The sequence below is a fragment of the Megalops cyprinoides genome, chromosome 18 (genome assembly GCF_013368585.1).
Source record: "Megalops cyprinoides isolate fMegCyp1 chromosome 18, fMegCyp1.pri, whole genome shotgun sequence".
In the NCBI taxonomy this organism is placed as follows: Eukaryota; Metazoa; Chordata; class Actinopteri; order Elopiformes; family Megalopidae; genus Megalops; species Megalops cyprinoides.
Genome location: NC_050600.1, coordinates 30,708,722 through 30,736,362, shown reverse-complemented (window position 1 = coordinate 30,736,362; position 27,641 = coordinate 30,708,722). Strand labels below are relative to the sequence as shown.

At 41.7% G+C, this 27,641-nt stretch overlaps 2 protein-coding genes across 4 annotated transcripts in view; both read left to right on the top strand.

The window, feature by feature from the left end:
* zfyve28 (zinc finger, FYVE domain containing 28) overlaps nt 1-19,269 on the top strand; it is a 128,154-nt gene extending 108,885 nt beyond the window's left edge. For 2 of the 3 annotated variants that reach the window (XM_036550812.1, XM_036550813.1), the window contains 6 exons: nt 3,638-3,730; nt 6,709-6,872; nt 7,671-7,787; nt 8,127-8,222; nt 9,186-9,289; nt 16,088-17,613. In XM_036550812.1, the coding sequence (XP_036406705.1) occupies nt 3,638-3,730; nt 6,709-6,872; nt 7,671-7,787; nt 8,127-8,222; nt 9,186-9,289; nt 16,088-16,219 (706 nt within the window). In that variant the 3' untranslated portion in view covers nt 16,220-17,613. Of the gene's footprint in view, nt 1-3,637; nt 3,731-6,708; nt 6,873-7,670; nt 7,788-8,126; nt 8,223-9,185; nt 9,290-16,087; nt 17,614-19,150 lie in introns of those variants that run through there. The other variant, XR_005005641.1, reaches the window with a different exon arrangement.
* A 4,103-nt stretch (nt 19,270-23,372) lies between these two features.
* Nucleotides 23,373-27,641, top strand: part of fgfrl1a (fibroblast growth factor receptor like 1a) — a 92,938-nt gene continuing 88,669 nt past the window's right edge. Inside the window, exons 1-2 of the mRNA XM_036551494.1 lie at nt 23,373-24,015; nt 25,443-25,537. Coding sequence (XP_036407387.1) covers nt 25,474-25,537 — 64 coding nt within the window. The 5' untranslated portion in view covers nt 23,373-24,015; nt 25,443-25,473. The remainder of the gene's footprint in view (nt 24,016-25,442; nt 25,538-27,641) is intronic.

Here is a 27,641-nt window from a genome sequence, read left to right as displayed (position 1 = left end):
ATTACATTAATTCAACTTTGAATCTTTGCTTTCTGTACACATAAACATGGGGATGAGAATCTTGGAAAATTTGTCTCATCGTTTTACATATTAGCCTAACACAAACAATACAAATGAACAGATTGTGTTTTTTAATGAATGATTTGTTGATTGACAAACATGTTGTGTCGGTTTGAATTTGGTGTATCAAACTGGGGCCACTTGACAGCAAATCCTTGGGCTGCTTTATGTTGCCAGTACGCCCTGCAGTCACCCCAAACCATGTGGAAAAATTTGCTATGGTCTGACAAGACAAACTTGAACTTTTCGGCCTAAATTGTGAGAGATATATTTGGCGCAAAGCCAATAAAGCTCATCATCCAAGGAACACCATACCGACTTTGAAGCATGGTGGTGGTAGCTCCATGCTTTGGGGCTGCTTCTCTTCAGCTGGGTCAGGGGCTCTTGTCAAGATAGGTGGGATAATGAATAGCTCCAAATATCAAGATATTTTGGCACAAAACCTGCTGGCCTCTGTCAGGAAGATGAAGAGGAATTTCACATTCCAACATGACAATGACCCAAAGCACACATCCAAATCGACCAAGGCATGGCTTCAGAAAAGGAAAATCAAAGTCTTGGAATGGCCCAGTCAGAGCCCAGACCTCAATCCCATTGAAAACTTGTAGAATGACCTAAAGAGCTGTACACAGGAGATCCCCTCGCAATTTGAAGGAACTTGAACTTTTTTGCCAAGAAGAGTGGGATAAAATTCCAAAGTCTAGATGTGCAAAGTTAGTAAAGACTTATTCACAAAGACCTGCTGCTGTAATAAATGCAAAAGGTGCTTCCACAAAGTATTAGTTGGGCTGGGTGTGCAGCAGTGCTTGAAGTGGGGAAAAAAAGTGCCGGTACTCCCCTTATTCCCATGTTGGCATGTGTATCAGCCGGTATCAGCATATCATTAAATATTACATTCTGAATTTCTACAGTGAATAAAAGATATTAGGAGATATCGCTGGTGTTCACAACATAAATTCATCTGCTCAAAGGGACAACCATTTGTCAAACTATTAATTTTATAATATATAATAATAATATATAATCATTTAATAATGTAATATCTGTATACTATATAGTGTGTGTGTGTGTGTGTGTGTGTACATGTGTTTTTATTCTTTTAGTCTCTTTTTAAGTATGTCTGCAGCATTCAGATGTAGACAAGCTAAGAATTTCATTGTGTAGTCACTGCACATACAATAAAGAACTCAAACTTCATTTCAATTATTAGAGTAATAGAAATCATCAGGCCTGCAATGGAGAGCTCTGCAAGGGGCGATGAAAACAAGGTTACTCCACATCTGTCAGAGGAGGCATGTCGTAGTCTCTTACTATCAGACTGGCACTCCATGTTCCCTATGGACACACACAACAGAGACAGACACAGATAGAAGAGGGAGTTAGCCAGAAAGAAAATTAGAGAGTAGTTAGCTATGCAGGTGGAAATGAATTCAGTCAAGAGATATACTGCTGTGTTAGATTAACCTAATTGGCTATTCTAAAGAAACAGTAGACAATTAGGTTGTATTATCTGATTGAATATTTGATGGTAGCATAAATTCAGCAAGCACTAGATATTTTTGGGAGGACAAACAACACTGTTATTCATAATGAATAAGATGTTTACATACTCACAGAAATGGCGCCAGTATGTTCTGGGGTTGAACTGAATTGCCAGGTTCTTTGACTGCTGTTTCATCAGCATCTCTCCTTGCCTTTGCCAGGCAGAGGCTGAAGGAGACAGAGAGATAGTGGTAGAAAATGAGTTAGCTATGAATGTGGTGATGAATTCAGTGAGGATATCACATTAAATGGTAAATTAATTCAGCATCACTTGTCACCTATTGTACTTTGGAATAATGAAACACATCAGCAAAGTTGACAAATACTCAAATTCTGCCAAAGACAGAAGAGGTAAACGAAAAAGTAGCCTAAACAGAAATATTAAATCTTACTCTGAAAAAAAGTATTCTGCATGCACTAAATATTATAAGATGTTAACCTACTTAAAAAAGGCTCCAGCAGGTCTTGGTTTCAGCTGTGCTTGAACGGTGAGGGGATTTGCATGCCGTTTCATCTGCAGATCTTCTTCCGTTTGCCAGCCATGACCTTACATAACTTTGTGGATTGAACTGCTCTAATGGTGGCCCATTGCATTTCAGAAAAAAACAGGTTGGACTGTCTGCTTATAGTAAGGGAGTTCCTTTTGACAGTAAGAATGTCATTCATGCTACTGAAGGCTCACTCACATTCACTGGTAGACACAGCAATGGTGTGGACAGCTTTAAGTACAGGGCAGCTGGGGTCCGGGATGCCCTTTGTTCCTTGTATTCCCGAAATCCCAGGATACTTCCTGTTCTCTCCATTTTAAATGTGTCGCACAAATGAAGCATCTCTGCTTCACCATGCTGTATGTCCAGTTTTCCCTCAGGCCAAGTGTCTGGTTAAAGAACCTTCATGTCTGTCATCAGTTGGTTGTCACCTCATGTGAGGAGCTTTCTTGTGTGCTGACATGAGAGGAAGTTGTTGGAGCCGTCCTGCATTTCTTATTTTTGGCCATGCTGAGAAAGAACTGTCCTGCATTGATCTTCACAATCTTTTGATTATCATGCAGGGCTACATTCTTGAAAGACTTCTCTGTTTCAGCTTGAAGTTTTTGTGTAGGGGCCAGGTATTGAAACCATGGACTCAAAAACCCAAATCTGTCGAGCCAGCAGCTTCTCCTCTTTAGGCAACATTGTGCCTCTCTTTTGGAGCATCTTTGACAGATCGCTGAGTTCTGTTAGGGCATCATACGTAACTCCAAGATTAAAAACAAAGGGCACAGAGGTGGGAACATCATGAAGTCCCTTGTATTTTGCCCCCTCTGTTGAATCCCTGGTTACATCATTGGCAGCGCTAGAAAAGTGCACCTGAAGCACTTTGTAGTTCTCCCAAACAGCTTTGACAGTTCTCTCATTTGAAGCCACCCAGCGGATTGACAAAACATGTCCTATGACACGAAGACACTGCCTGACACTGTGCACACTGAACCAATTCTCTCTGGTTTTTGGGTGAGGCATTATATAAAGTGTACAGCTTACCAAAGAAAATCTTAAAATGATTAAGTCCACTGACATCCTTGAGAACATCCCCAACTGCCAATTTTAGACAATGATTTAAACAGTGCCACCCAAAAAGTGAATGTGTGTGATGTGTGATGTCCTCTGCTTTTTCATATTCATGCTTTAATCTCAGTAGCAGGATGCACCTCAACACTTCCTTCGAAAAGCTGCTGTCCACACATAAGGAATGTGACTTACACTTCCACACAACAGACTAAGCATTTTTAAGGACATGCACTGCAAAACAGTATTAAGAACAGGCACTGCAGAGCAATCGTGTGAATAACATTGTTATATTTTTGTATTATTAATGCTTAGCATATGGTACCTCGGTGTAAAATGTTGTCATGAGTGTTGTTGGATTTTCCCAGCAGTTATATTTGTGGTGTGCTGTGTTAGTGGGTGAGGGTTTGTGCTGTTGCCCCCCTGGCTGTGTCATTCCACTGGCTGTGGTGCCTGTGGGTTGAGGATGATTTCTTTTCTCTCGTCTCCAGTTCTCCGGACTCGAGGCTCAGCTGTGTGTCCAGCAGTGACTGCGAAAGTGTTTCTGTCACAACATGTAGTCTGTCCAGCAGCCACACAGCCAGGTAAGTAGCAGACTGTGTCTGTCTCCCATGGCCCTCTCACTCATCACGCCCCGTCACTCACCTCACACACACTCTTCCCTTTCAGACACATTCTTCTCTCACACTCTTCCCTCTCACACTTTCTTTCCTCTCAAACACACTCTCACATACACCCTCTCACATGTACACTTCCCTGTCACAGTCTTCCTCTCACACATACCCTTCCCACACACAAACACTCTTTCCTCTCAAACACATTCTGCCCTTGCAAACACTGATCCTCACTATGCTTTCTCACACATTCTTCTCTCACACTCTTCCCTCCTGCACACACTCTTTCATCTCTCACACACTCTTTGCTCCCCCACACACCCTTCCCTCTCACATACACTCTAACAGTCATCCTGCACTCTAAAACTCATCTCCTGGCTGTAGCAGCAGAGGGTCGGTTGCTGTGATGATCAGCAGCTTTGTGGGTCAGATGTATACTGTGTCAGGACCTTAGAGGATGTGCTCCGCTCAGCTGACGGCCATCATTATGTGTGCGAGTCTGACAGAGAAGGAGGTAGAATTCAGGACACAGACACAGACAGCTTCTGTTATTCTCACTTCTACTGTCATTTCAATCCATATACAGTATATGGACAAAAGTATTTGGCCACACCTGTTTTTCAGGGTTTGGGCTAGGCCCCTTATCTCCAGTGAAGGGCAATCTTAGTGCTTCAGCATACCAAGACATTTTGGACAATGCTATGCTTCCAGCTTTGTGGCAACGAAAAAGGCCCTTTAGAAAAGGCCCTTTTCTATCCCAACATGACTGTTGTGCACAAAGCAAGGACTATAAAGACATGGTTTGATGAGTTCGGTGTGGAAGAACTTGACTGGCCCACACAGAGCCCTGACCTCAACCCTATCAAGCACCTTTGGGATGAACTGGGACGGAGATTGCGAGCCAGGCCTTCTCGTCCAACATCAATGCCTGACTACAGAATTGAATGGGCACAAATTCCCACAGAAACACTCCAAAATCTTGTGGAAAGCTTTCCAAGAAGAGTGGAAGCTGTTATAGCTGCAAAAGGGGGATCAACTCCATATTAAAGAAATGTATTTGAATACAATGTCATTGCAATGTAATGGTCAGGCGTCCAAATACTTTTGTCCATATAGTGTATATGCAGTCCCACGCTATTTTATTTCAAAGCATAGAAAACATTGCTGTGCACTCATGAACAGAAATAGCTAACATTGACATCAGAACATCACTAATATCACTGAGCACACTATCAGTGCCAGGTGGTCACTGAAGCTCTGATGCTGACCCCGTAAGATAATCTTGTAGTGTGTCTCTAAGCCATGTTGTGTCGTCTTGCCTCACAGCACAGTGGTCTTCACGAATGATAAATTAAAAGGGAACACTGTACTTTGCCTGAGGGTCATAGGCTTGAATCCTGGATGGTACCTTGGAACTGCACCCTTGGGCTTAGCACGCTACCCTTTACTTTGCTCTCTGGGAGAAATCTGGGAGGGCAAGAAATCACTCTTAAATAAAGTGAAAGGGGAGCATTTCCTATCTCATAAGTTTCACATGGATTCTAACTCTAGTTTAGACCTCCTGCATAGTACAATAGAGTTAATATCTGCATATTTAATACTGTATCTATGTTAAGTAACTCGGGCAACCCTGGGTTGCACCAACATGGCATGAACAAAGTGGTTGAGTGGAGGGATAATAATGCTCTCAAGAGTAGCACACAGAAAACAAAAGAGATTTGGTTCGCCATCTGACCTTCATAAAGTTCCTGCTATTATCCATAATTATAATTATGGATATAATATGGATATAATAATTATCTCACACCCCGATCTCCATCACACCCCGATCTCCAGTCCTGCTACTTCGCTGCCCTGCCTATCAAGCCAACTGCGTGCCAAGAACTGGACATTCTCTAGGATACATATTATATTATATTTATTTTCTCTGCTGCCTTAGGTCTTTTGGGGCAAGTAGACAAATTCTTCTTTTGTTTTTTACTTCTGTGATTATGAGTGTTCTACAGTATTGTAACACTACATGGTACAAGTGTTTGTCCACTACTTTAAAGTCAAAATTGTTTCACCAACTAAAAATCTGCTCAAAGACTGTAGGCCAACCCCTTGAGAAACTCTACAAATCGGCCTACTATAGTAACAGATAAAGGGTGGCTAACAACATTGTCTCTGACCACAGCCATGTCCTAAACAGTGAATACAAATTGTTACCATCAAACCAGAGACACAAGGTTCCAAGATTTAATAGGGTTAGACTAAAGCACTCTTTTGTGCATCAGTCAATTGTAGAATTAAACATGGAGCTTAATCCTAGATCAAATGTACATTGAATATTGTCCTTTGTGATGGTTATGTTAAATGTATGTATCTTTGTTTCATTGTCCCAATTCTTGTCTTGTCTGTGACGTTGTAAATGGAGCTGCTGTGATGCAAGAAAAGTATCGTCATCATCATCATCATCATCATAAAAACATTGTGCACCTAGCCTAGAATGCATACTTTTAGGCTTAGGAGACACTTTACTGTGTTAGCCATTTATATAGGAGCATTCATGCTAGTTGGAAGGGATGTTGACATTGTGGTAAAGACATATTTCCATCAGTAGGGTATCGTGAAGTCTTCTTTGAAGGAAAAGGTGCTACAGGGGTCAAACGTTATAGGTTAAACAAAAATAGGTTCATAGGTTTATAGGTTATAGGTTTAACAAAAATTTTTAACTGCAGCAATTAAGGAAAGACCTGAATCCTGTTATCTCTTATGGCTAAACATGCGTAAATATTCAGGCTGCACTAACTAGCTCCCAGTTCTGAATGCTGGCCTGCTACACAGTGAAGCCAAAGTGAATGTTTGCACATATGTACTTGAAAGTATGCGTATGGTATCTGAGTGTTTGTGTGTGCTGGCGAGAGTGAAAGTGTGTTGACCTCTGACCCCTCCTTTGTGACCCGCAGTCCGATCAGCAGCCTGACTACCACCTCTGGTACCTCAGAAACCCCAGATCGCCACAAAGTCCAGATGGCCCTGCAGACTGCCAAAATGGCCGCCCGTGACAAGATCCGCTCTCGCTTCCACAGCAGCAGCGACCTCATCCACCGCCTTTTCGTCTGCATTTCAGGTAGGCCCTTCTCTATGTACATTTCACATAGGCCTCACTTAATATATCTCACATATGCGTCACTTTACACCCCAGCTGTTCCTCTCTATTAACATCCGAGCTTGGCCTCACTCAATATATCTCAGATGTTGATATACATGTTTCTCTATGTATATCTCAACTAGGCCTCTGTTTATATATCTCAACTAGCCCTCTGTTTATGTATCCCTGCTAGGATTCTGTCTAAATATTTCTGCTTCTGTAAAACCATGCAGCAACCAGCAGAGGGCTAGCCCCCCAGACTGTCGTTTTCATTGTTTGAGGCCAAAGGTGGGTGTGCTGCCCTCTGCCCCCACCCTCTGGCTTCGCCCTGTGGCACCATCCTCTCCCATACACCCTGCTGTGTCTCAAAGGCTACAGCACAACACTGAGGCTGAGGACACAGTCACTGTCAAACAAAGCTATTCTAGGAAGTCATAGAGATTTATCCAGCCCCTTAGTGTGTGCTGAGAGTCAGGGTCTCTCTATGACAGAGACTGTAGGAGGCATGCGACACTCTGAACAGGCTTCTACAAACAATGTTAGTGCTCTGAGGAGAAAAAACACTGATCCTGTGTCACTTCCCTTGCTATACATGTGACTACCTCAAACACCAATGACTAAACCGAGCATAGGAATGAGATTCATAGGGAATACCGTTTTAGACAACTGAGAATTGTTTTGTTTAGCGTGTGAGTTTGCACCGGGCACGCTGTAGTGATAAAGGAGCTGTGTGACGTTTCACTCTGCATTGTTGTTTTTTATCTGTCATCTGCCCAGGTGTTGCTGACCAGTTGCAGACCAACTATGCCAGCGACCTGCGCAGCATCCTCAAGACACTGTTTGAAGTCATGGCAACCAAGCCAGAGATGGAGGACCAGAATAAGCAGAAGAAAGGTACCACAGTAGCTGCTGTGACAATTATTACAATAACCACTGTAACAATTACCATAGTAACCACTATAATGAATGATACAGTGTCCACTGTAACGATTATTACAATAACTGCTGTAATGACTGGTACAGTGACTGCTGTAAGGATTATTTTAGTAAGTGCTATAATACTCAGTACAGCAGCTGCTATTTTGACTATTATAGTGTCCACTGTAATTGTCAGTCTTGTGACCATTGCAATTGTCAAGATTATGACCACTGTAGCAGTCATTATAAAGACTGTTGTCATGAACAGCACAGTGGCTGCTGAGGTGACCGCTGTGATCCATCCCTCTGCTCCAGGCCTGCGCTGTGCAGCTCTGGAGGACTGTGCCTTGTGTCAGGAGACGGTCACCACCTCAGAACTGGCAGCCAAGGCCCGGGAAGGTCAGTTTGAAGGTGAGTGAGCTCTACTTCTCCTCCTCCTCTTTCATTCTCCTCCTCCTCTTCCTCTTCTTCCATCTCCCCCTCCTCTTCCTCTTCTTCCATCTCCCCCTCCTCTCTTCATCTTTGTACATCTCCTCCTCTTCCTCTTCCCTCTATTCCTACTCCCCCTCTTCTTCCTTTTCCCTCTCCTACTCCTCCTATTTCCACTACTTCTCCTCCTCCTCTTCCTACTCTTCTCTCTCCTCCTCCTTTTCCTTTTCCTCCCCTTCTCTCCTCTCCTGCTCTTTCTCTTCATCATCCTCTATTTTTTTCTTTTTTTCCCTCATTTTCTTCCTCCTCCTTCTCCAGAGATTATTCCCACCTGTGAGACAAACATTTGAGAATGTTTGTTTGAGAAAGAGTGCCATGACAGAAAAAAATCATTAAACATGATCTGCTCCAAAACACTCCCAATCTGATCCATTTGTGCTGGTTTTCAGAACAGTTTATGTGCATAGCTGTACCTTTCCTCATGTCTCACATCGATATTCCAGAACCCAAGCAAGTCCTCAATGTGCCTGTGATATATTTAGACTAATCCAAGTCTCACATGCTTAAATGATCTGGATGGCTCACTTCATCCTCTCTGCTACTCTGAGCCCAGAGTACTCTGAGAGTACTTGGAGTTTGTGTGACAGTGAATGCAGCTGAGTGTTTTTAATGGGCAGTGTGTGTGTGTTTGTGTGTGTGTGTGTGTGTGCTTGTGTGTGTTTTTGTGTGTTTGTGTGTGAGAGAGAGAGTGATTCTGAGAGTGAGTGGTGTGTGTGTGCTTGTGTGTGTGTGTGTGTTTGTGTTTGTGTGTGTGTGTGTGTGAGAGGGTGAGTGAGTGTGAGAATGAGTCTGAGAGTGAGTGGTGTGTGTGTGTGTGTGGTGTGTGAGAGTGTATATGAGTGTGGGTTTTTGGGGTGTGCTCTCAGTGTGCCCCTCTTCCTGCAGATCTCCCAGACTGGGTGCCTGACGAGGCCTGCAGCTTCTGCACTTCCTGTAAGGCCCCTTTCACTGTCATCCGCAGGAAACACCACTGCAGGAGCTGCGGCAAGGTAACACACAAACATTCTCACACACACACACACACTCTCTCTCTCTCTCTCACACACACACACACTCTCACTCACTCTCTCACACACACACTCACTCACTCACTCTCACTCTCTCTCTCTCAGACTCTCGCACACACACACACACACTCTCACACACTTACTCACAATCTCTCTCTCTCACACACCCACACACACACACACACTCACTCACTCTCTCACACACACACTCACTCACTCACTCACTCTCACTCTCTCTCTCAGACTCTCGCACACACACACACACACTCACACACACACACACACTCTCACACACTTACTCACACTCTCTCTCTCTCTCACACACCCACAAACACACACTCACTCACTCTCTCACACACAAACACACACACTCACTCAGTCACTCACTCACTCACTCTCTGTCTCTCTCTCTCACACACACACACACACACACACACACACACACACACACACACAAACATTTTCACATACACACTCGCTCTCTCTCACACACACTCTCTCTCACACACTAACTCTTTTTTATTGATAGATAAACATGTGTAACACAAAATTATTGATGAATATACAAACATAGCAAATATAACATACAACACAAAACATCACTGGGTCTAATAATCTTCAGTCATCAATCATAATATTAATGATAATAATGATAAATGATAATAATGATAACAACAGTAATAATAATAATAAATATAGCTGCAAGCAGCAATGAAGGGGCCAAGCACCTCAGGGCCACCAGGTAGACAACTAAAGAGAACAACCCCTGACCAAGACATCAATCCGTCACAGGGTGAACAGACACATTGACACCGACTCTTACACTCACACCTATGGGCAATATAGCGTGTCCAATTGACATTGCTTGAATGTGTTTGCACTGGAGTAGAAAAACCAGAATACCAAGAGGAAAGCCACATGAACACAGGGACAAGGTACAAACTGAATGCACTTGAACTTGAACTTGAAACCTCCATATTGTTCAGCAGTACTGCTACCCATTTGCACCACCGCACTGCCCCCACTACATATATGTCAAGCTTAAACATAAGCAGTGCCATAAAATGCAGTGTGCCTTCTTGGGACATTGCAATGAGAAGTGCGAACGCTGTTGGAGGAGTGCAATTTTTGGGTATTTGAAAAAATCCAAAATCATGGAAAAAATGGCAGAGAACATACCATATTAGCTGAATATAATAAAACGTCCCCGATTAGAAATGGACCCCTCATTTTTCAACACTTTTTGGCAAAAGACTTTTTGAAGATCAAATCTTATTTATTTAAAGAAATCATTTCATTTGATATCACCAGGCTTCTAAATAGCTTCATATCCCAGGATGTGAAGATCATGAGCACTCTTGCCCCCCCTCCCCTCACTGAACCATTAATCCCCCCATAGTACCAGACAGACACTATTCTCCACTAGTGCAATCCATTTCATGCTGCACCTGGCACTTTTTGTACAGACAAAAAAAAATCATTTATTGACAGTACATATTGCTATTCCCCTCCAACTATACCATAAAGACATGCCGCCATAGAGTCATGCTGCTCTTCCCCTCCAAATGTTTACAAAACTGAGTGTATTGTTTATGGATATATGTTGTTTTAATTCTCTTTGTAATTAATATTCACTGTTGATATAGGAGAAACGCATTTCATTCTTGATTGTACGCAAGTGCACGATAAAATGACAATAAAGGAAATCTTAATCTGAAATCAATTTAATAAAATACACTGAATAAAACAAGGTACTCTGATATATTTTCTACATCTGTTAGATGAAATTAACACATTTAAAAAAAAAAAAAAAAAAAAACTAGTCTACTGGGATTTCTAATACCACTCAACAATCTCAGATAAATGGTGCCATCTGCTATTCTTAATGTGTAATGACATTAAAAAGTCTAGTCCTCCCATGTAAAACAACCCCACTTTTCAGATGTAATTTCTGAAGTAGAAAAAAACGCTGTCTAACATTCAGGCCAATATGGAAAGTCCAAGTGTTTCTACAACAGTATTTAGTGTATTGGTTGTGGCAATAGGTCAAAAGGTGCAAGAAATGTGCCTACTTTAAGTGCTACAAACTGATTGTATCTTAAAAGCCATGCCATTTGGACACTGAACTATGTGTTCATTTTCCAGTTAGGACCTGATGTAATGATGTAATGAACTACAAAAATTTGGTCGCAATATTTGCTTTTCTTTGTGTGGTCTGTGCCTTGTGATGTCCATTAGAACAAAATGTCATGTAAATCTAAGTAAATGGACACATGGGTGTTTAAACCTGTTTTTCAGTATAGCACCCCAAAGTGGCCAAATTTCACTAAACTTGCTGTGTGGCACCCACACCTAATTGTAAGCATGTATATCGACCTTTATGCCAATGAACAAAAGCATTGCAGAGATATGGCCACTCTTCCTTTATAGCGACTTCACAAGCGAATTTGTGGGTACACTGCAGCCACATTGTTCAACCTGGCAACTATCATTTAACGACTGTTAAAGACAATGGTCCAAAGAGGTAATACACAAAACCTCATTGTGCCATAACTCTAGGAGGAGGTGATTAAATGTGTTTTTGACAAAATCAAAGATGGATGAAACACAAAATGGCTGATGTGGAGGTTTCATAAGTTCCCAGACTTAACTTTGATGAAGCACAAGAACTTTAGTTGAGATATTTGCTTTTCTGCCAGAGTAATGGGTATTTTAATGATTTTTAATGGTATACCGCCCCCCAAGTGGGCAAATTTCATGAAACTTGGTACATACCCAGTGTTGCCAATACCCACAAAGTGTACCAAGTTTGGCATCACTCCAACAAAGCATTGCTGAGATATGACTCACTTCCTGTTTTGGTGTCTTCACCATGGAATTTCATTGGACGACAGCGGCCACATCATTTGCCCTAGCAAAATTCTTTGAATAACTTTTGATCAGAACACTCTGTAGATGATACGGACCAAATTTGGTGGTGATAGGATCAACGGTCTAGGACTAGTTTGCAAAAGTAGGTTTTTCGAAAAATTCAAAATGGTGGAAAATCCAATATGGTGGACTTTAACGCCAGTGGGTGCATTCGAATCATCATGACCCAAGGATTCAAAAAAGATCACATTTTTTTTTCAAAAATCCATTACAGTGGATGAGTCTATTCAATTCATCATGACCCAGGGAATCAGTGGAAATAAGGATCACAACTCTAGGACGAACGGTTCAAAAGTAATAAGCAAAAATGTATTCTGAAATTTGGCCTATTGGTGGCGCTACAGGGATTGATGGATTGACTCCAAATCTGGTGCCTGGATACCTTGGACTGTGCTCTATGAGGGTATCAGATTCCACCAACATCCACCTAGGGCTTCTGTGGCCTGCCATAGAAAACCATTGAAAAAATGATAATACTAAGATGGCTGAAAAACAAAATGCCCGACACACAGGTTTCATGCTTTCCCAGCTAGAGTCATTCACTGTGATGATGCACAAGAAATTTGGTTGAAACATCTGCTTTGGTTCTAAAGCTATAGGCATTTGAATTTTTTTTCTGTTTTTCTGGTGTAGTGCCCCGATTTGGTCAAATTTCATGAAACTTGGTGGGTACCCAATATTCCCCCTGGCAATACCAATTTTGGCGTGACTGCAACCAAGCATTGCTGACATATGGCTCACTTCCTGTTTTGGTGTCTTTGGCATGGAAATTCATTGGACGACAGCGGCCACATCATTTGCCCTAGCGAAATTCTTTGAATAAATTTTGGTCACACCCATCTGTAGATGATACATACCAAATTTGGTGGTGATAGGGTTAACGGCCTAGGACTAGTTCGCAAAAGAAGGTTTTTTGAAAAATTCAAAATGGTGGAAAATCCAATATGGTGGACTTTAACGCCAGTGGGTGCATTTGAATCATCATGACCCAAGATCACAACTCTAGGACAAACAGTTGAAAAGTTATAAGCAAAAATGTACCTTGAAGTTTGGTCTGTTGGTGGCACTACAGAGATGGAAGGATTGACCCCAAATTTGAGGTCTGGATACTTTGGACTGTTCTCTATCAATGTGCCAAATTTCATAAAAATCCACCAAGGGGTTCTATGGGCTGCCATAGACTCCCAGAGGAGAAAGTATAATAATAGTGAAAAATTCTAACAATTACAATTACCTTCGGTGCTTGGCCCCTAATAATAGTGAAAAATTCTAACAATTCCTAGCACCTTCAGTGCTTGGCCCCTAATAATAATAATGACAGCCAATGAATAGTGGTAATGGATAACAAAAAAAAAGTTAATAAATAAGGAAGGAAGGAAAGAAAGCAACGCCGAGGGGTCAGTTTGCCCTATACGCTGTAGTCGTACAAATCAGATAGTACTGTGTCCTCGAATAGACCTTGCTCTCAGCTGAGAACTACTGTCTCATTGTGGAACTGTACACATCCTGTCCCTGTACTGTCGCTGTACTTACTGTATGCACTTTTGTACATCCCTTTGGATAAAAGCGTCTGCTAAATAAATGTAAATGTAAATGTGAATTTGTCTGCAAGTTGAGGCTTACAAGGATGGGTTCCCAGGTATCACTGAATTGTTTGGATTGTTTATTGTTTTTACCTGAGATTTGTTCCGTTGAGATATAGACTATTAACAGATTAAGCCATTGTGACATTGAGAGTTTGTGCCTGTATTTCCAGTGAAGGAGTATTGTTTTTTTTCCTATGGTCAAGGTGATAAGTATGGTTTTGTGATATTTGTGAAGGTGACTGATGGGTGTGAGATCTCCTAGGCAAAGAGATGGGGATAGTGAAATGCTGTGGCCTAGAAATTTGGACAGTTCAACTGTTACAGTTTGCCAGAAATTTTGGGTTGGTGTGCATTGCCAGAAAGAGTGATAATAGCAATCTATTGTGTTGAGGGTGCATCGTGGGCAGATATCTGTATCGGTGAAGTCCATGAGGTGCATTCTGCGATTGGTGATGTGTGTTCTGTGCATAATCTTATACTGGATTAGCTGTAGTCGGGAGTTGTTAGACATGGAGTAGGTGTTGCTACATATTTGTTTCCAGAAATTGAGATCAGCCTTGATTGTTAAATCTTTTTCCCAGTCTGTAATTGGGATGGATAGTGTTTTTTCTTTTGGTGATGATATGAGTTTACATAGTTTAGTTAAAGGTTTCTTAGATGTTGAAATGGATGCTATGTTTTCTATTAATGGCAGTGGTTGCAAATTATTGTTGGATAGTTGTATTTTATTTTTAAGTGCATTCTTAAGTTGGAGATACTGTAAAAAGTTTTCTTGGGTGATGTCATATTTCTTTGTTAGTTCATGGATCATCAAGAATTTATCATTTTCAAATAGGTGGTGTATGTGGGTGATTCCTTTACTCTTCCATGAGTTAAATATGAAGGTGGTTTTAGTGATTAAGAAATCTGGGTTGTTCCAAATTGGTGTGAGTTTGCAGGGATTAAGTGGGTGGTTGGTGATCTTACTGATTTTCCACCAAGCCTCCAGCATTGTTGAAATGGTGATGGTCTTATAGCATTTATGTTTTTTGATTGATTGGGACAAGAATGGTAGGTCTTTAATGGTAGGTCTCTGGTGAGTTCTTCACATATTGACTGTTCTATTTCAAGCCAGCGGTCTTGTTGTATGTTTGAATATATCCATTTCATTATGTACTGTAACTGATGAGCTAAGAAGTAATGAACAAAGTTTGGGGGATTTAAGCCACCAAGCAGCTTGCTTTCTTGAAGTACTGAGAGTTTAATTCTTGGTTGTTTATTTTTCCAGTAAAATTTTGTGATTATTGAGTTTAGAGTGGAAAACCAATTGGATGTTGGAAAGACGGGAGTCATTGAAAAAAGAAAGTTGATTCTTGGTAGGATTGACATTTTTACTGCAGCTATGCGGCCAGAGAGTGAGAGTGGTAAGTTATTCAATCGGTTTAACTGATTCCCAGTGGTTTTAAGAATTGGCATGAAGTTCAGTTCAAACAACTCTGAAAGGTTGGAGGAAATATCAATGCAGAGATATCGAATGCTACCTGTAGGGATATTAAGTGAGATTGGGGGACACAGCATTCCACTGGTCCTGGTTGACTGGGAGAATAATGGATTTTGACCAGTTGATTGAATATTTTGAGATGGCGGAAACTGTCCCAATCAGATTGAAAATAGCTGGAAGTGATGTTAGAGGATTTTTGTGTATATAGTAATAGGTCATCTGCAAAAAGACTGACCTTACGGGTTGTGTTCATGGTGGTGATACCAGTGATTTTGGTGTCCTGGCGGATGGCAGCTGCTAGGGGTTCAATAAACAGGGCAAATAGTAGGGGTGAGAGTGGACATCCTTGTCTTGTACCCCTGTGAAGTGTAAAACTTTTTGGCTATACTGATTAGATTGAATAGGCGGTGCATGTTACTTGATGAATACCTGCCTTTAATGAAGCCTGTTTGACACACAAACATTCTCACACACACACACACACACACACACACACACACACTCACTCTCTCTCTCTCTCACACACACACACACACACACACACAATCACACTCTCTCTTACACACACACACTCATACGCCATACACACTCTCTCTCTCACACACACACAAACACACTCTCACACACACACACACACACACACACACACATTCACACACCATACACACTCTTACACACACATTCACACACGAACACACACACACATGCACACACAAACACACACCATTCGCGCACACACACACACACACACACACTTATCTGTTTCCTCTCTCTCTATTTCAGATCTTCTGCTCACGTTGTTCCTCCCACTCAGCGCCCCTGCCACGCTACGGCCAGGTGAAGCCGGTGCGCGTGTGCACACACTGCTACATGTTCCACGTCACACCTTTCTACAGTGACAGGACTGGCGTCTGACCCCACTGTGGGATATGCTGCCACTGGATGCCTCCTCATTTACCCAGCTCACCACCACCCCCTACTCCATTACCCACCTCACCACCTCTCATACATCCCTTACCTAAACATACAACCCCTAATCTACCTTAGACCCCCCCATCTCCACCCACAATCTACAAACTCCCCAAGACCTCCTACCCCCACACACAATCCCCAATCTCCCCTAGACCTCCACTTTTACCCACAATCCCCAATCTCTCCTAGTCCCCTCACCTCTTCCCACAAACTTCAGCTTTTCCTGAATCCTCCATTATCCCCTACCACCTATGGCTGCCTCCAGTTAAAAGTCTTATGACTATACCACCATGGCTGCGCTGTAACAGTGACAATTACCTATGCACTACAGTGGGTATGGACAAAGACAATACAGTGAAATACAACGTGCATTTCCTCTCCTGTTGTCTCTTACATTTGCTAAGCTGCTAAAAGGAAACCACTGGATCCTCTCTGGCCTGCTGTCTGCAGGACCATCCCAATACAACCTCCCCCTCATGTACCAGCCATGGCTGCACTATGGACGAAACCGGGCTGTGATCGCTCCAGTCGTAAGTCTTTTAAAATGTCCAACCTCTCCAATGGCACAGCCTCAGCCTGGCTCCAACCCTGTGACCATGCTCCACATTTTGGTTCAGCTGAACGCCCTGCAATGCAGGCGGGGAGCATGCTGGATACAGACCTGCTCGATGCAACCGGGGAGCACATTTGATGGTCCCAGTCATGGCTACCCAAAGCAAAAACTGCAGAGATGAGTGGAAGCAGACAGAAGTGCTTGTTTTTCCGTGCGGCATCACCATGGGTGCTTTGTGAGTCAAAGTGTTCTCCCGCCACACAGCTCTCAAACATCAATGAATGTGCAATCCTTTTCTTTCGTTTACGATTTGTATTCAACACGCACAGAAGAGGTGAGTTTGCCTTTGGGGGATACTGTCTCTTGATAAACATCTGCCTTCAGCCACTCAGCTTCCTCTGAGGGAGTTGTCCTGCTCCAATGAGGGCTTCAGGCGTTGAGCGCAAGGTGAGACATTGGGCTTGCTGTTTTACATCAATGCTGCGCAGAGTCACGATCCATAAATCATCAGGATGGTCCAGCTCCGTTCACTCAGCTAATTATATTGCCAGCCCACATTCAATAAAGTTGTGCAATTTTGTTGAGCATGGTTGAACAATGAAATCAGGCCCAGCATACCTGCTCCATTTACACTTTGCATAGGGAGCTGGGCCAATATGGCAGCATGTCAATACATCTGTGATGATCAGAATATTCCTATTTTTGTGCAACCTTAGAATCCCTCCCCCACACCCCTCACTCAGTCATATGCACACACACACACACACACACACACACACACACACACACACACACACACACACACACAACACATACGGTACTGGCAGGGGAGAAACAGAGAGCGGAGTGACGCAGAATGACTGTCAGCCTGGCCCTACCAGTAAACCACAGAGCCTCAAACTGACCTGGCTGCTGCTGATGTCTGCCTGTGTGTCTGTGGTCTGTGCCTTTCCAGAAAAGGCATTTGGCATTTAGATGTAGACTTGTGGTCCCAGTCTAACGGGGGCTGGGACCTGCTGCTGCCCTCTCTCTGCTCAGAGCCTGATGACGTGCCAGTGGCTTCTATGGCACAGCATGGCTGCCCTTTCCCCCCTGCAGAGCAGAAACATACCTCCAGGAAATAAGCTTTGGGAATTTGGCTCCTCTTGCAGGTGGCACCCCCATGTGGTCACCTTCACATCTTTCTGTGATTATGCTGCTCAGAGCAACAACATGCTCATTAAACTTTGCTTAATCCATGTGTTTGATTTACTATCTCTGATAAAAACATTACCATATGTAAATAAACCATAAACCCCTGGGCAAAGAGCCATGAATCACACCAATTTCCTCACGGTCTTCAGAACTCAGAGTGCCACCAAGTGGTAACATTTTGCCAAAGCAAGCTTAATGTAGTGGGATTCTGTTTTATGCATTCTAAACTTCACAGCTCACTCATCAATCATTTTCTGAATATCTCTGCATATTGCCATCTCTAGTTCACTTGTTATATGTATCAGTTCATATTTCATATTTTGTTTATCTTTATTATCGTAACTGATCAAATTAGAGCAGGAAATGGGACTGTAACCAGAAGGAGGCATGTTCAAATCCCAGCTGGGATACACCTGATACACCTCTTCCCTGGCACTTTGTTCACACTGTGGACCTGTTAAGAGAAGGTGGAGTCACTCTTTGTCTTTAGGGGGCTTTTGAGCACAGAGAGAAATCTAATGATTTGAGAACCTTAGGTTACATAAGGGTTTAGTGCAGTCTAAGTAGTGCAGAATTAGTGAAATCCTGCAGCTGGTGTCTGATATGAGCTAGAGACCAGGTCAGCTGGTCACTGTAGGGGTCACTCTGCTATGAGTGGGTCAGTTTGTGAGAATAGTGAGAGGAAGGCATTACAGTGCAGAGGGGGCACAGATCAGATGAGAAGCCAGTACCCTGACTTCCTGCTCTCAGCATCATGTCCTACTGAAAGGACACTTCCACACCTGAACTCATTCTTAGCAGGTCCTACCTTTCCCAGGTCCAAACACACTGATCTGGCATCAGCTCATGGAGTGCTGTCTCTTACCGCTTACCTTCCCAAATCCAAACACACACTTTTCTGGCATCAGCTCATGGGGCACTATCTCTTACCGCTTGCCTCCCCAAATCCAGACACACTTTTCTGGCATCAGCTCATGGGGCATTATCTCTTATCACTCAACTCCCAGCTTGCTGTTGTCCCTACCCATAATTTCCAGCTCCCCTACTTCTCTGCATATTAAGGGTTGTCATCATTGAGGCTCATTGAGAGCTTGACCGACACCCTGAGAATGTTTTTTTTTCCCCAGATGAAATTCCACAATGCGAAGAACAGTGATTGGCTGTTGGACACGGTGTTGCCGGGACACCCGGTCACATTGTGTGAGGACGACACTGGCCATTTTGTTTCGGGTGATTAGCTTAATCTCAGGCTTAACATTGCTAAGATTGCTAGTTTTATTTTTGATTAAAAAACTTAAGGAAAAATGAAATAAAATAATGTTTTTATAATGAACAAAATGCAAAGATTAAAATGTACAAAGTTATTACTTACCCTGTATAAACAAAAGCATATTTAAAGGACTGGATACTATTTATTCAAAGCTTGTTCTTATTTTGTAAATGCCTGTTTGTTTCCTCAAGATATATGGCATCACTTGAAATTCTGAAATACTGGAATTAGTTTTTAATGTCATGTATATATAATAAATACTACTCTTCTCTTGCAAAAAAATGGTGGATGTTTCTTTACTTACTTCTCCTTACCTCTTTACTATATTAAAGACCAAAGTCTTGAACTGATTCTTGCCTCTTGACATGTTGTCAAAGACAAAGTAAAATGTGTGCGACACAGTGGGGTTATATGCACCAGAGGGCAGTAGAGAATTCTTTTCACTGGAAGAGATGGCGGGGTCATCCTGGGCTTTCTCATTGGCTGTTAAGTCAAAATAAGAGTAAGCAACAGAGTTTGAAAGGGTCAAAGCACTGTACAGAACTAAAATATTTATTTTCAACAGTCCATCCACATTTGAAAATACTAAAGTAAAACTTAAGTATGCAACTTAGAAAACCATAGATGTACTCAAAAACTGATGCAAGTTTGATATTTAGGCCCACATTCAGTCCAGCTGCAGTGCTGTTTTTCTTTCATGTAAAGGGATAAATAAAAGTAATGAAAGTAAACAAATAATAAAATGAATAATGAAAGCAAACTAATTTGGTTGTAATTTAGAAAACAAATTTACTGATTTGCCAAACTCATTGTGGGAATCAGGGAAAAGAGAAATGCTCAATTATGGTTTCATTGAATCTGGACTTCTTTGGGTTTTATACTTTTCTTCAGTCAGGTGTCCTAATACCTATTCAAATGCCTGCCTCCTGTTCACCAGAGTATGAGCTGACCCCCAGGGAGGAGCTGTGACTGAACTTTGACCTGAACCATCCTGAACTAATTCAAGACAATCTGTGCACATGTCTTACATACAGTACATTTAACAGGCATAAGGTTTCTTTCATAAAGAACTTAACCCAGGGAAACTGGTTGGTTGGACATACCAAGCATGTGATATTTTGGACCAATGCCCTTGGTGTGAATGTTTGAGCTTCCAGCCCTGTGGGAGTCTCTTGGTGTTTAAAGGTGCCTGGTGCTCCTCACAACTTTTATGGCCGTGTAGCTCAGGGTGAGCAGGGCACAGCACCCCCAGAGGGTGTAAATCTAGAGTTATACCTACATTAATTGTTTTGTAGGCACCTCCACCTAGAACAATTTGTAGAAGTTGATTTTTTATATTTGTATAGTTTTTGAGTTAAGCTACTGTTTCTTACTCAAGGATATAACAGCAGTGCCCCTGCTAGGATTTGAAACTGTAGACTTCTAGTTACAGACTAATGTACCCACCTTCAAAGTGGAAGTTTTCAGTGTTTTTCAGTCCTTTAGGACTCAGTAGCATGATCCTTTGGACTTGCTCTTTGGTCAGACCACAGGTACACAGCTCGAAATCAGACTAATTTCACCCAGGAGCTGTCTCATATGGACAGGCTAGATGCAGGAGATGTGGGGAGAGCCTGTTTAGGTAAAAGAATGGTTTTTGGATGGAGCACGTGAACAGACGCCACCTCTTACAGGCAGAACAAAGCACTCAGCCCTTCTTTATCTCACCTTAATCATTATGAATAGTCAATACTTCTCAAAAAATCTCCCCATATCAAGATTATCCATTAGACTTCATTGTATATAAATGTATACCGATATCAAAAACAATTATACTAATTCTTCCATAGACCTGGAAAATGCAGACAGAAATTATAATTCAATTGCATGCCAGCAGGATGCAGTATAACACCAGGTGTCTGTTGTCTAATTTTGGATCAAAACAATGTGTTTTCGGATGGCACGGTGACTTCTGCAGCCGTACTTCGAAGATACGGCACATTAAATGTGTATTTACCATATTTAAAATGGTAAACAGCGTAAGATAAAGACACCGACGGAGCTGAGTCATCACGGGTCGCACGTTTGTTTTTCTGTCGCGGTTTTACAGTAGAGTCCACAGAATCCACACGGTTTATACAAACTAACACGGCTTTACGTAATTGTAAACGGCTGTTCGACAGTACGCGGAGAGAAAAAACTGTTGGCCACATGATAATGGTTTTCGGGGAACTGTTACTTTTTCAAGATCCTCCTCAAGAGCACTACATCGAAATAAAATGTATTATTCTCTTGTTAAGAAGATACTTTTTTAAATTATTTACATTAATGTTAGATGTCTTATATTATAGGGCCCATGTATTTTTAAAAACTATCTACGTCATAAATTCTATTTTTGCAGTAAATGTGATTGTGAAAATGTATCAAACCCGCCCATTTTCCTGAGGTCAAACTTCAAACCCGTACTTCCTCAATACAGTTATAAAAATTAAGACATCACATCAAGTCTTGGATCACTTCATTGTGATTTCTTGTTAAAAGGATTATGGTTATAATTTTACGTCTACATAAAAACGCAGGATGTTACAAGCAGCATACGATGAAAATTATATTGGTATAACCTTGGGTGTAAAGTTAAACTGTATATCTCCCAAAATGTCTTTGTGAGTCTCCTCGTGGGATGGCCCCAGTGCAACAACATTCACCATCTGTCCTCCCATCAAATGCCTTTGGTTTCTTTTTCTTGACGATTTATTCCTGTGGAAGCTGTTTTATGGCCCCTCGAGAGGAAGTTCAATGGTGTTAAACTGACTTTTTTCAAGCTTTTGATCACCCTACACAAGATAATCTAAGGGGGATACAAGGAAGTTAGTTCATTACAAGTTGGATATTATATTATATTGTATTATATTATATGTTGCAAATAATTTATTATTCTATTACCAAATATCCCGATGTTTTAGTGATAAATATTATCTTTGTGCATTAATATCAACGTCCAGTTTATTACATGGCGAAGATACCCTTTTTCATTGGTCGATGTTTTGAATATTGGAACAGCCGGCAATAACTGGAAAATGATCAAAGATTAATTAGTATTCGTATTGTTCGGTCATTAAATTATATTAAATTCAACGTATCTCGAATAGCATCTCTGATCTGTTCGAGTTGGATCTAAGGTTCAAACTTTTTCACACCCGCTGTGCTTTTTAAGGCTGTGCTATAGTAATAATAAAATTGCAGCAGTGATTAGCAATACATTTTCTTTCCATCATGAACATTTTATTAGATAATCTAGATAATATAAAATATAAACGAGATTTTGTTTTATTATTCACAGTTGTATGAATTTGAAATAGCCTGCAGAAAAACCCTACATAATACAGTTACAATGCTTTTATGTTGTTAAAATATATTTTATCAGTTACAATATTTTGTAGTCGGTGCTCATAACGCTGTGCTATACAATGACTACTTTGCCATCAGCAATACAAGGTCTTTATCCTTGGCATAGGCCTACTTCTCTCTATCTACATCAGTCTGTTTTTTTGTTTTTTTTTGCACATTCTAGAAGCACTATCACGTGTTAAACGTGTTCGGGGCGCAGTGAGGAAGCAGTCCAAGGTTCATTAAACATTTTCTCCATGGAAGATACGACTGAGTATGATAGCAACACTAAAAGTGACAATTTATATGATTAGTGTTTGCCCAAAAAATCGAGAAAGTGAGTAAAATCATTTAAAGCCTGCGTTACGACGTGTGTTGATGGTGGCATTCTAGTACCTGAGGAAGTGGCGTTGCTCCCATGCCTATTGTTATTATGTATATTACGCAACTAATAATTTCAATTGCGTTTACGCACCAACAAAGAGATATTGCATGTGTCCTGCTCAACGAATGCACAACTTTAATTTCTCATAAACCATTAAATCCTTGCATTGTTTTCCAGGCATCAGTTTCTTTCCACGGCAGCCGTCGATTCAGGATCAGTTTACCGGTCTAAAATCTCAGGGCCAACCATTTTGTGTGAATGTTAATGGATGATCCAGGATCAGCGCTTGGGAGCGGACTCTATAGGAACGTAATCCGAAAGAGTTAACTCTTGTGATTTGTTGAGCCCTTCTTTCTGATTGGTCCAAAGTTCGGAGCTGGGCTGGATTGCCGTACTTTTGGCACTGCCTGACTACAGTAGGATCCTGCTCGTTTAGTGCTGTTAGCCAAATGCCAACTTTTAACGTGATTTCATCTTCCAGGAGCGCGGGGGAAAAAAAGACTGTTTCATCCTTGATCATGTTTGGAATTCGTTTCGCACCCTAGACCGCAGCGCCCGTTACTTTTGCGCGGATCTTTGGTTTCTGCTTTCGATAGGACTACTCAGTGGACGCACACGAGAATTTTTACGCCTTGACTGTCCCACAGAAACTATTCCTAAGCTTCACTGCACTGGAGACTTTAAAAGCACACCGTGAGGATTCAGATTTATTGCGGAAAAATAACAATTTCAAGTGAGTCTTCCAGTGGATTTTTCGATTGCCAAAGGCGTTGGAAGCAGGATCCAGCTGTCTGTCAAAGTTCACAACTCTCTTCTGTCTGGCGGAAGAGTTCAGACCGAAGAACTCGGGACACATGGAACGACAGAAATGGATTTAATCGACTGAATTTGATGCGGAATGTTTTAAGATGGGGAACCTGATTTCTGTGGGAAACAAAACCGAAGTTATCTTCACCTGTTGGTAATTTCAGGTAAATCATGAAAAAACAGCATTTCCTTCACATGTTTAGCTAGTTTTAAGTGATACGTAGTTACAGAGGTTAATTGTTGTGTTTTATATATATATATATATGTATATATATATATATATATATATATATATATATATATATATATATAGATATAAATTACAGTAAATAAAAACATACATTTTGACTGAGAATTAATGTAGTAATGCGTCATAATGTTAAGGTGGAACTGTAAAAAATGAAACCATGGAGAAAGAATACATCTCATTTGCTTCACAGAGGCAGAGCTACTTTGTTGTTGATATCTGGTCTGGTTATTATTATTATTAATATTATTATTGGTAGTAGTAGTAGTATTAGGAGTTGGAGTTGTTGGAGCGGTAACTAATATATTAATATTGTTGGATTCTGCACGATTCAACTTCGCGGAGATGCTCAACATAGCTTCCTTTTTATGGGTGCCAGAAGTAACGGAGTAACGTGAACTGCACTTGGAAATTGATGCCCATTTACAACGTTAACAGTTTCTAATAATAGTGGTATATTTTTACTTTTCATTTTTAAGTCGTGGAAGGGCTGTACGTTAGCAATGTTGGAATTGGAATGCTGAAGATACGAAAAAAGCCATTCTGTATATAAATATTGGAAACAGCAACAGTAGCCGAAGTAGTAGTAGTATTTTCAGCAGTATTAGTAGCTTGTCTCTAAAAACGTTTAACAAGTCGTATTTTATGGCTGGAACGTCTTACATTCGGTCAGAATTGTCATTGCAATTGAAAGCGTAACATTTTTGAAACGAATCTAATATTGACGGGTAGAAACTCACAATTGGAAATGACATCTGTGCATTATTTTCAGAAAACAAGCCCGCTTACCTGATTGAATTAAGACACAACAAACTAAGATGCGGTCAGCGGTTACAACGGATGGCCTGGACTGCAAACGCACAACCTTAGCGCATATAATGCAAGATTCGGAGATTGGCAATCAATACATTTCCTGCGCTCTTCAGCTGACTCGTAGTCAAAGTTCTAAAAAGAAACAATAACACGGCTAACGAGAACCAGAGCAACATATGGAGAAAATAAGAGCAGCGCGTTTGAATGAGGTTTATGAATAAAACCCTTCGGTTTCCCAGACACACTGTTTCTTGCCAGTAGCGCGCTCAATTAACAGCCTTGGGATGGACCGTGTGTCTATTTCAATATGTTAGGTGATTAACAACTTATTTTATAGTGACAAGTAAGGGCAGTAATTCAACGACAGGACAGGGCCAATTTCCAGACATAAGAAAAATTGTAGGGAATAATTCGTGGTTCTGAAAGGTAGTCAGGCAATAAATCTCTCATGAAATATTGTTGTTAAAGTGAATTAAGTCCTTTGTAATTCTAATGTTCTTTTTTCATAACTTTAAATTGTGTTTTTTGTAGATTTGAGAGCTAGAAGCCTTCCTCTGCCAGAATGGGACTTTTTCAGATTGTTCTGTTCGTTTTTGAGATTATTCTGCTGTCGGAGTGTGTGAGGGGTGAGTACATTTCAGCCAGGTTTTACACATTAGGTCTGACTTCACATTACTGCTGTGATGTTCTCTGAGCTGTTTGTTTGTACTTAATTTGCTCCTTTGTTTGATATGGCCCTTCTTTTTTTCTTTCTTTACAACTTTTCTCCTTTCTTTTGATCTTCCTTTCTTTCTTTCCTTTGTTTGTATATGGAAGGTTCACTGATAAACAGTTGTTGGTTTGGTGGATATTGTTTAACATGCCAGTCTTGCTGGCACATGAAATCACTCTTAAACTTAAGTAATTCCATTTGCATTGGAAGGTGAACCCACAGAAAAAAATCAGGCTGGGTCTGCAAAGCACACTCCAGTGGCCCTGAAAAGCTGGTTTATGAATGCTCTGTTCTTCTAACCGAGCACCTTCTCTGGGTTTTGTTTTCTCTCTTAAGAACCTTGTAAGGTGCTGTGGATGATACACATATGGGCAGAGGGACTCCAAATGATGTGTGTTTTGGTGAAGGGGGCTTTTTGGGTTGGTGTTTATCTGTTGAAATTCACAGGTAGTTAACAGTTCTTCATACTGACAAGCAGGTGAGAGGAAAAAAAGACCTTGAGGACAAAATAAACCTTAAATTAATGGTCTAAACTGTGGCATTCCTGGGTGTCTTTATGGCCCCCTTTTACCCCCCTCCGGCTCTATGTGCCTTCCCCAAAGTGAAGCCAAACAAACATAGCAACCAGCTTCCAACGGGAGGGACAAAAACACACAAGCCACAGTCCTCTGCACTCCACATTGCTATGCCCAGAGACACACACGCTCTCTCTGACTCTCCCACTGTTTCTCTTCTCTCTCTTCTTCTCTCCCTCTCACTCTCCTCTCTGTCTCTCCCTCTTTCTCTATCAAATTCAAATTTCAACAAGCTGTAATGGCATGACCACGCAGATGTACCATATTACAAAAGCAATTTTCACATATATTTGAGAACTAAATGATTATTAACCTCCTTTAAAAATACACACAGACACACGTATATATTTAAAATGTACATTTTTAAACTAACTGGGCAGATGCTTCCTACACATTGTCTCTCAGGCTGTGGCACTTAGATACATACCATACCTCCTCTCTCTCTGTCTGTCCCCCTCTCACTTTTCTCTCTCTCCCTCTCTCTATCTCTTTCTCCCTCTCTCTCTCTCTCTCCTCTCTTTGTCTGTCTCCCTCTCACTCTCCTCTGTGTTTCTCTGTCATTCTGCTTCTCTCTCTCCTTGTGTGTGTATGTTTTAGTGTTGAGTGGGAAATGCTATGTTTTCCTTTGTGAGGGTAAGTGAGAGACCCCATTTTAAGACCTGAGTGCCTTGGCTGCAGCCCCTGCTGTTTGTCCCAATGACAAGCTGTGGGCCTTTCGTAGTGCAGTTGGCCTCACGTCCTCGACCTGGGGCAGAAGCAAGACCTCCTTCACTAAAATTTTTAAAGGCCGCCATACTGTGAAAAATATAGTTTTCCAGTTTCGCCAGCGCAGCAAGAGCATTGCTTTGATTTTCCACCTCCGCACATTCTCACAACGCTCTCATGTTCTGTCTGTGAGAACATTCATCCACCAACCGCACCTGGGAAGGGGCAGTGCGATGTTAGCCCCCCACATGCACCCCCGACTGGGAAGACCTTGTGCCTCAGAATCCACAGCCTGGCTTGTGTGTGTGTGTGTGTATGAGGGGAGGTTGGGCCGGCATGATTGCATCTGTGGGGGCAGGAACAATGCCCCATTCAGCGTCTGACAGCCAGGCCTTCACGGAGCTGCTTAACCAAAAGTAAACAGAATGTGGAAACTAATGCGATTAGATTGGCAATTATATTTGTTTGCCATGCAATGCTGCTGATTGCCTGCCCAAGAGCAGCCCTGCGGGTGGGGGCGGGGGGGGGGGGGCATGTGAGAGATCCAGCGAGACAGAGAACCGGGCAACGTTCCTGATCGTATCTCAGGGGTGCGGGTACGGACCAGTGCCTAGCTGGATTTTAGGTGAGGTGCAGATAAAGCCAGAAGGAAAAAAAACAGCACCTTTTATCAGGGACTTATGTAATGCTGGCATGGAGAAAAAGAAGGCAACTGACTCACCGTGTCTCCTGTGCGGA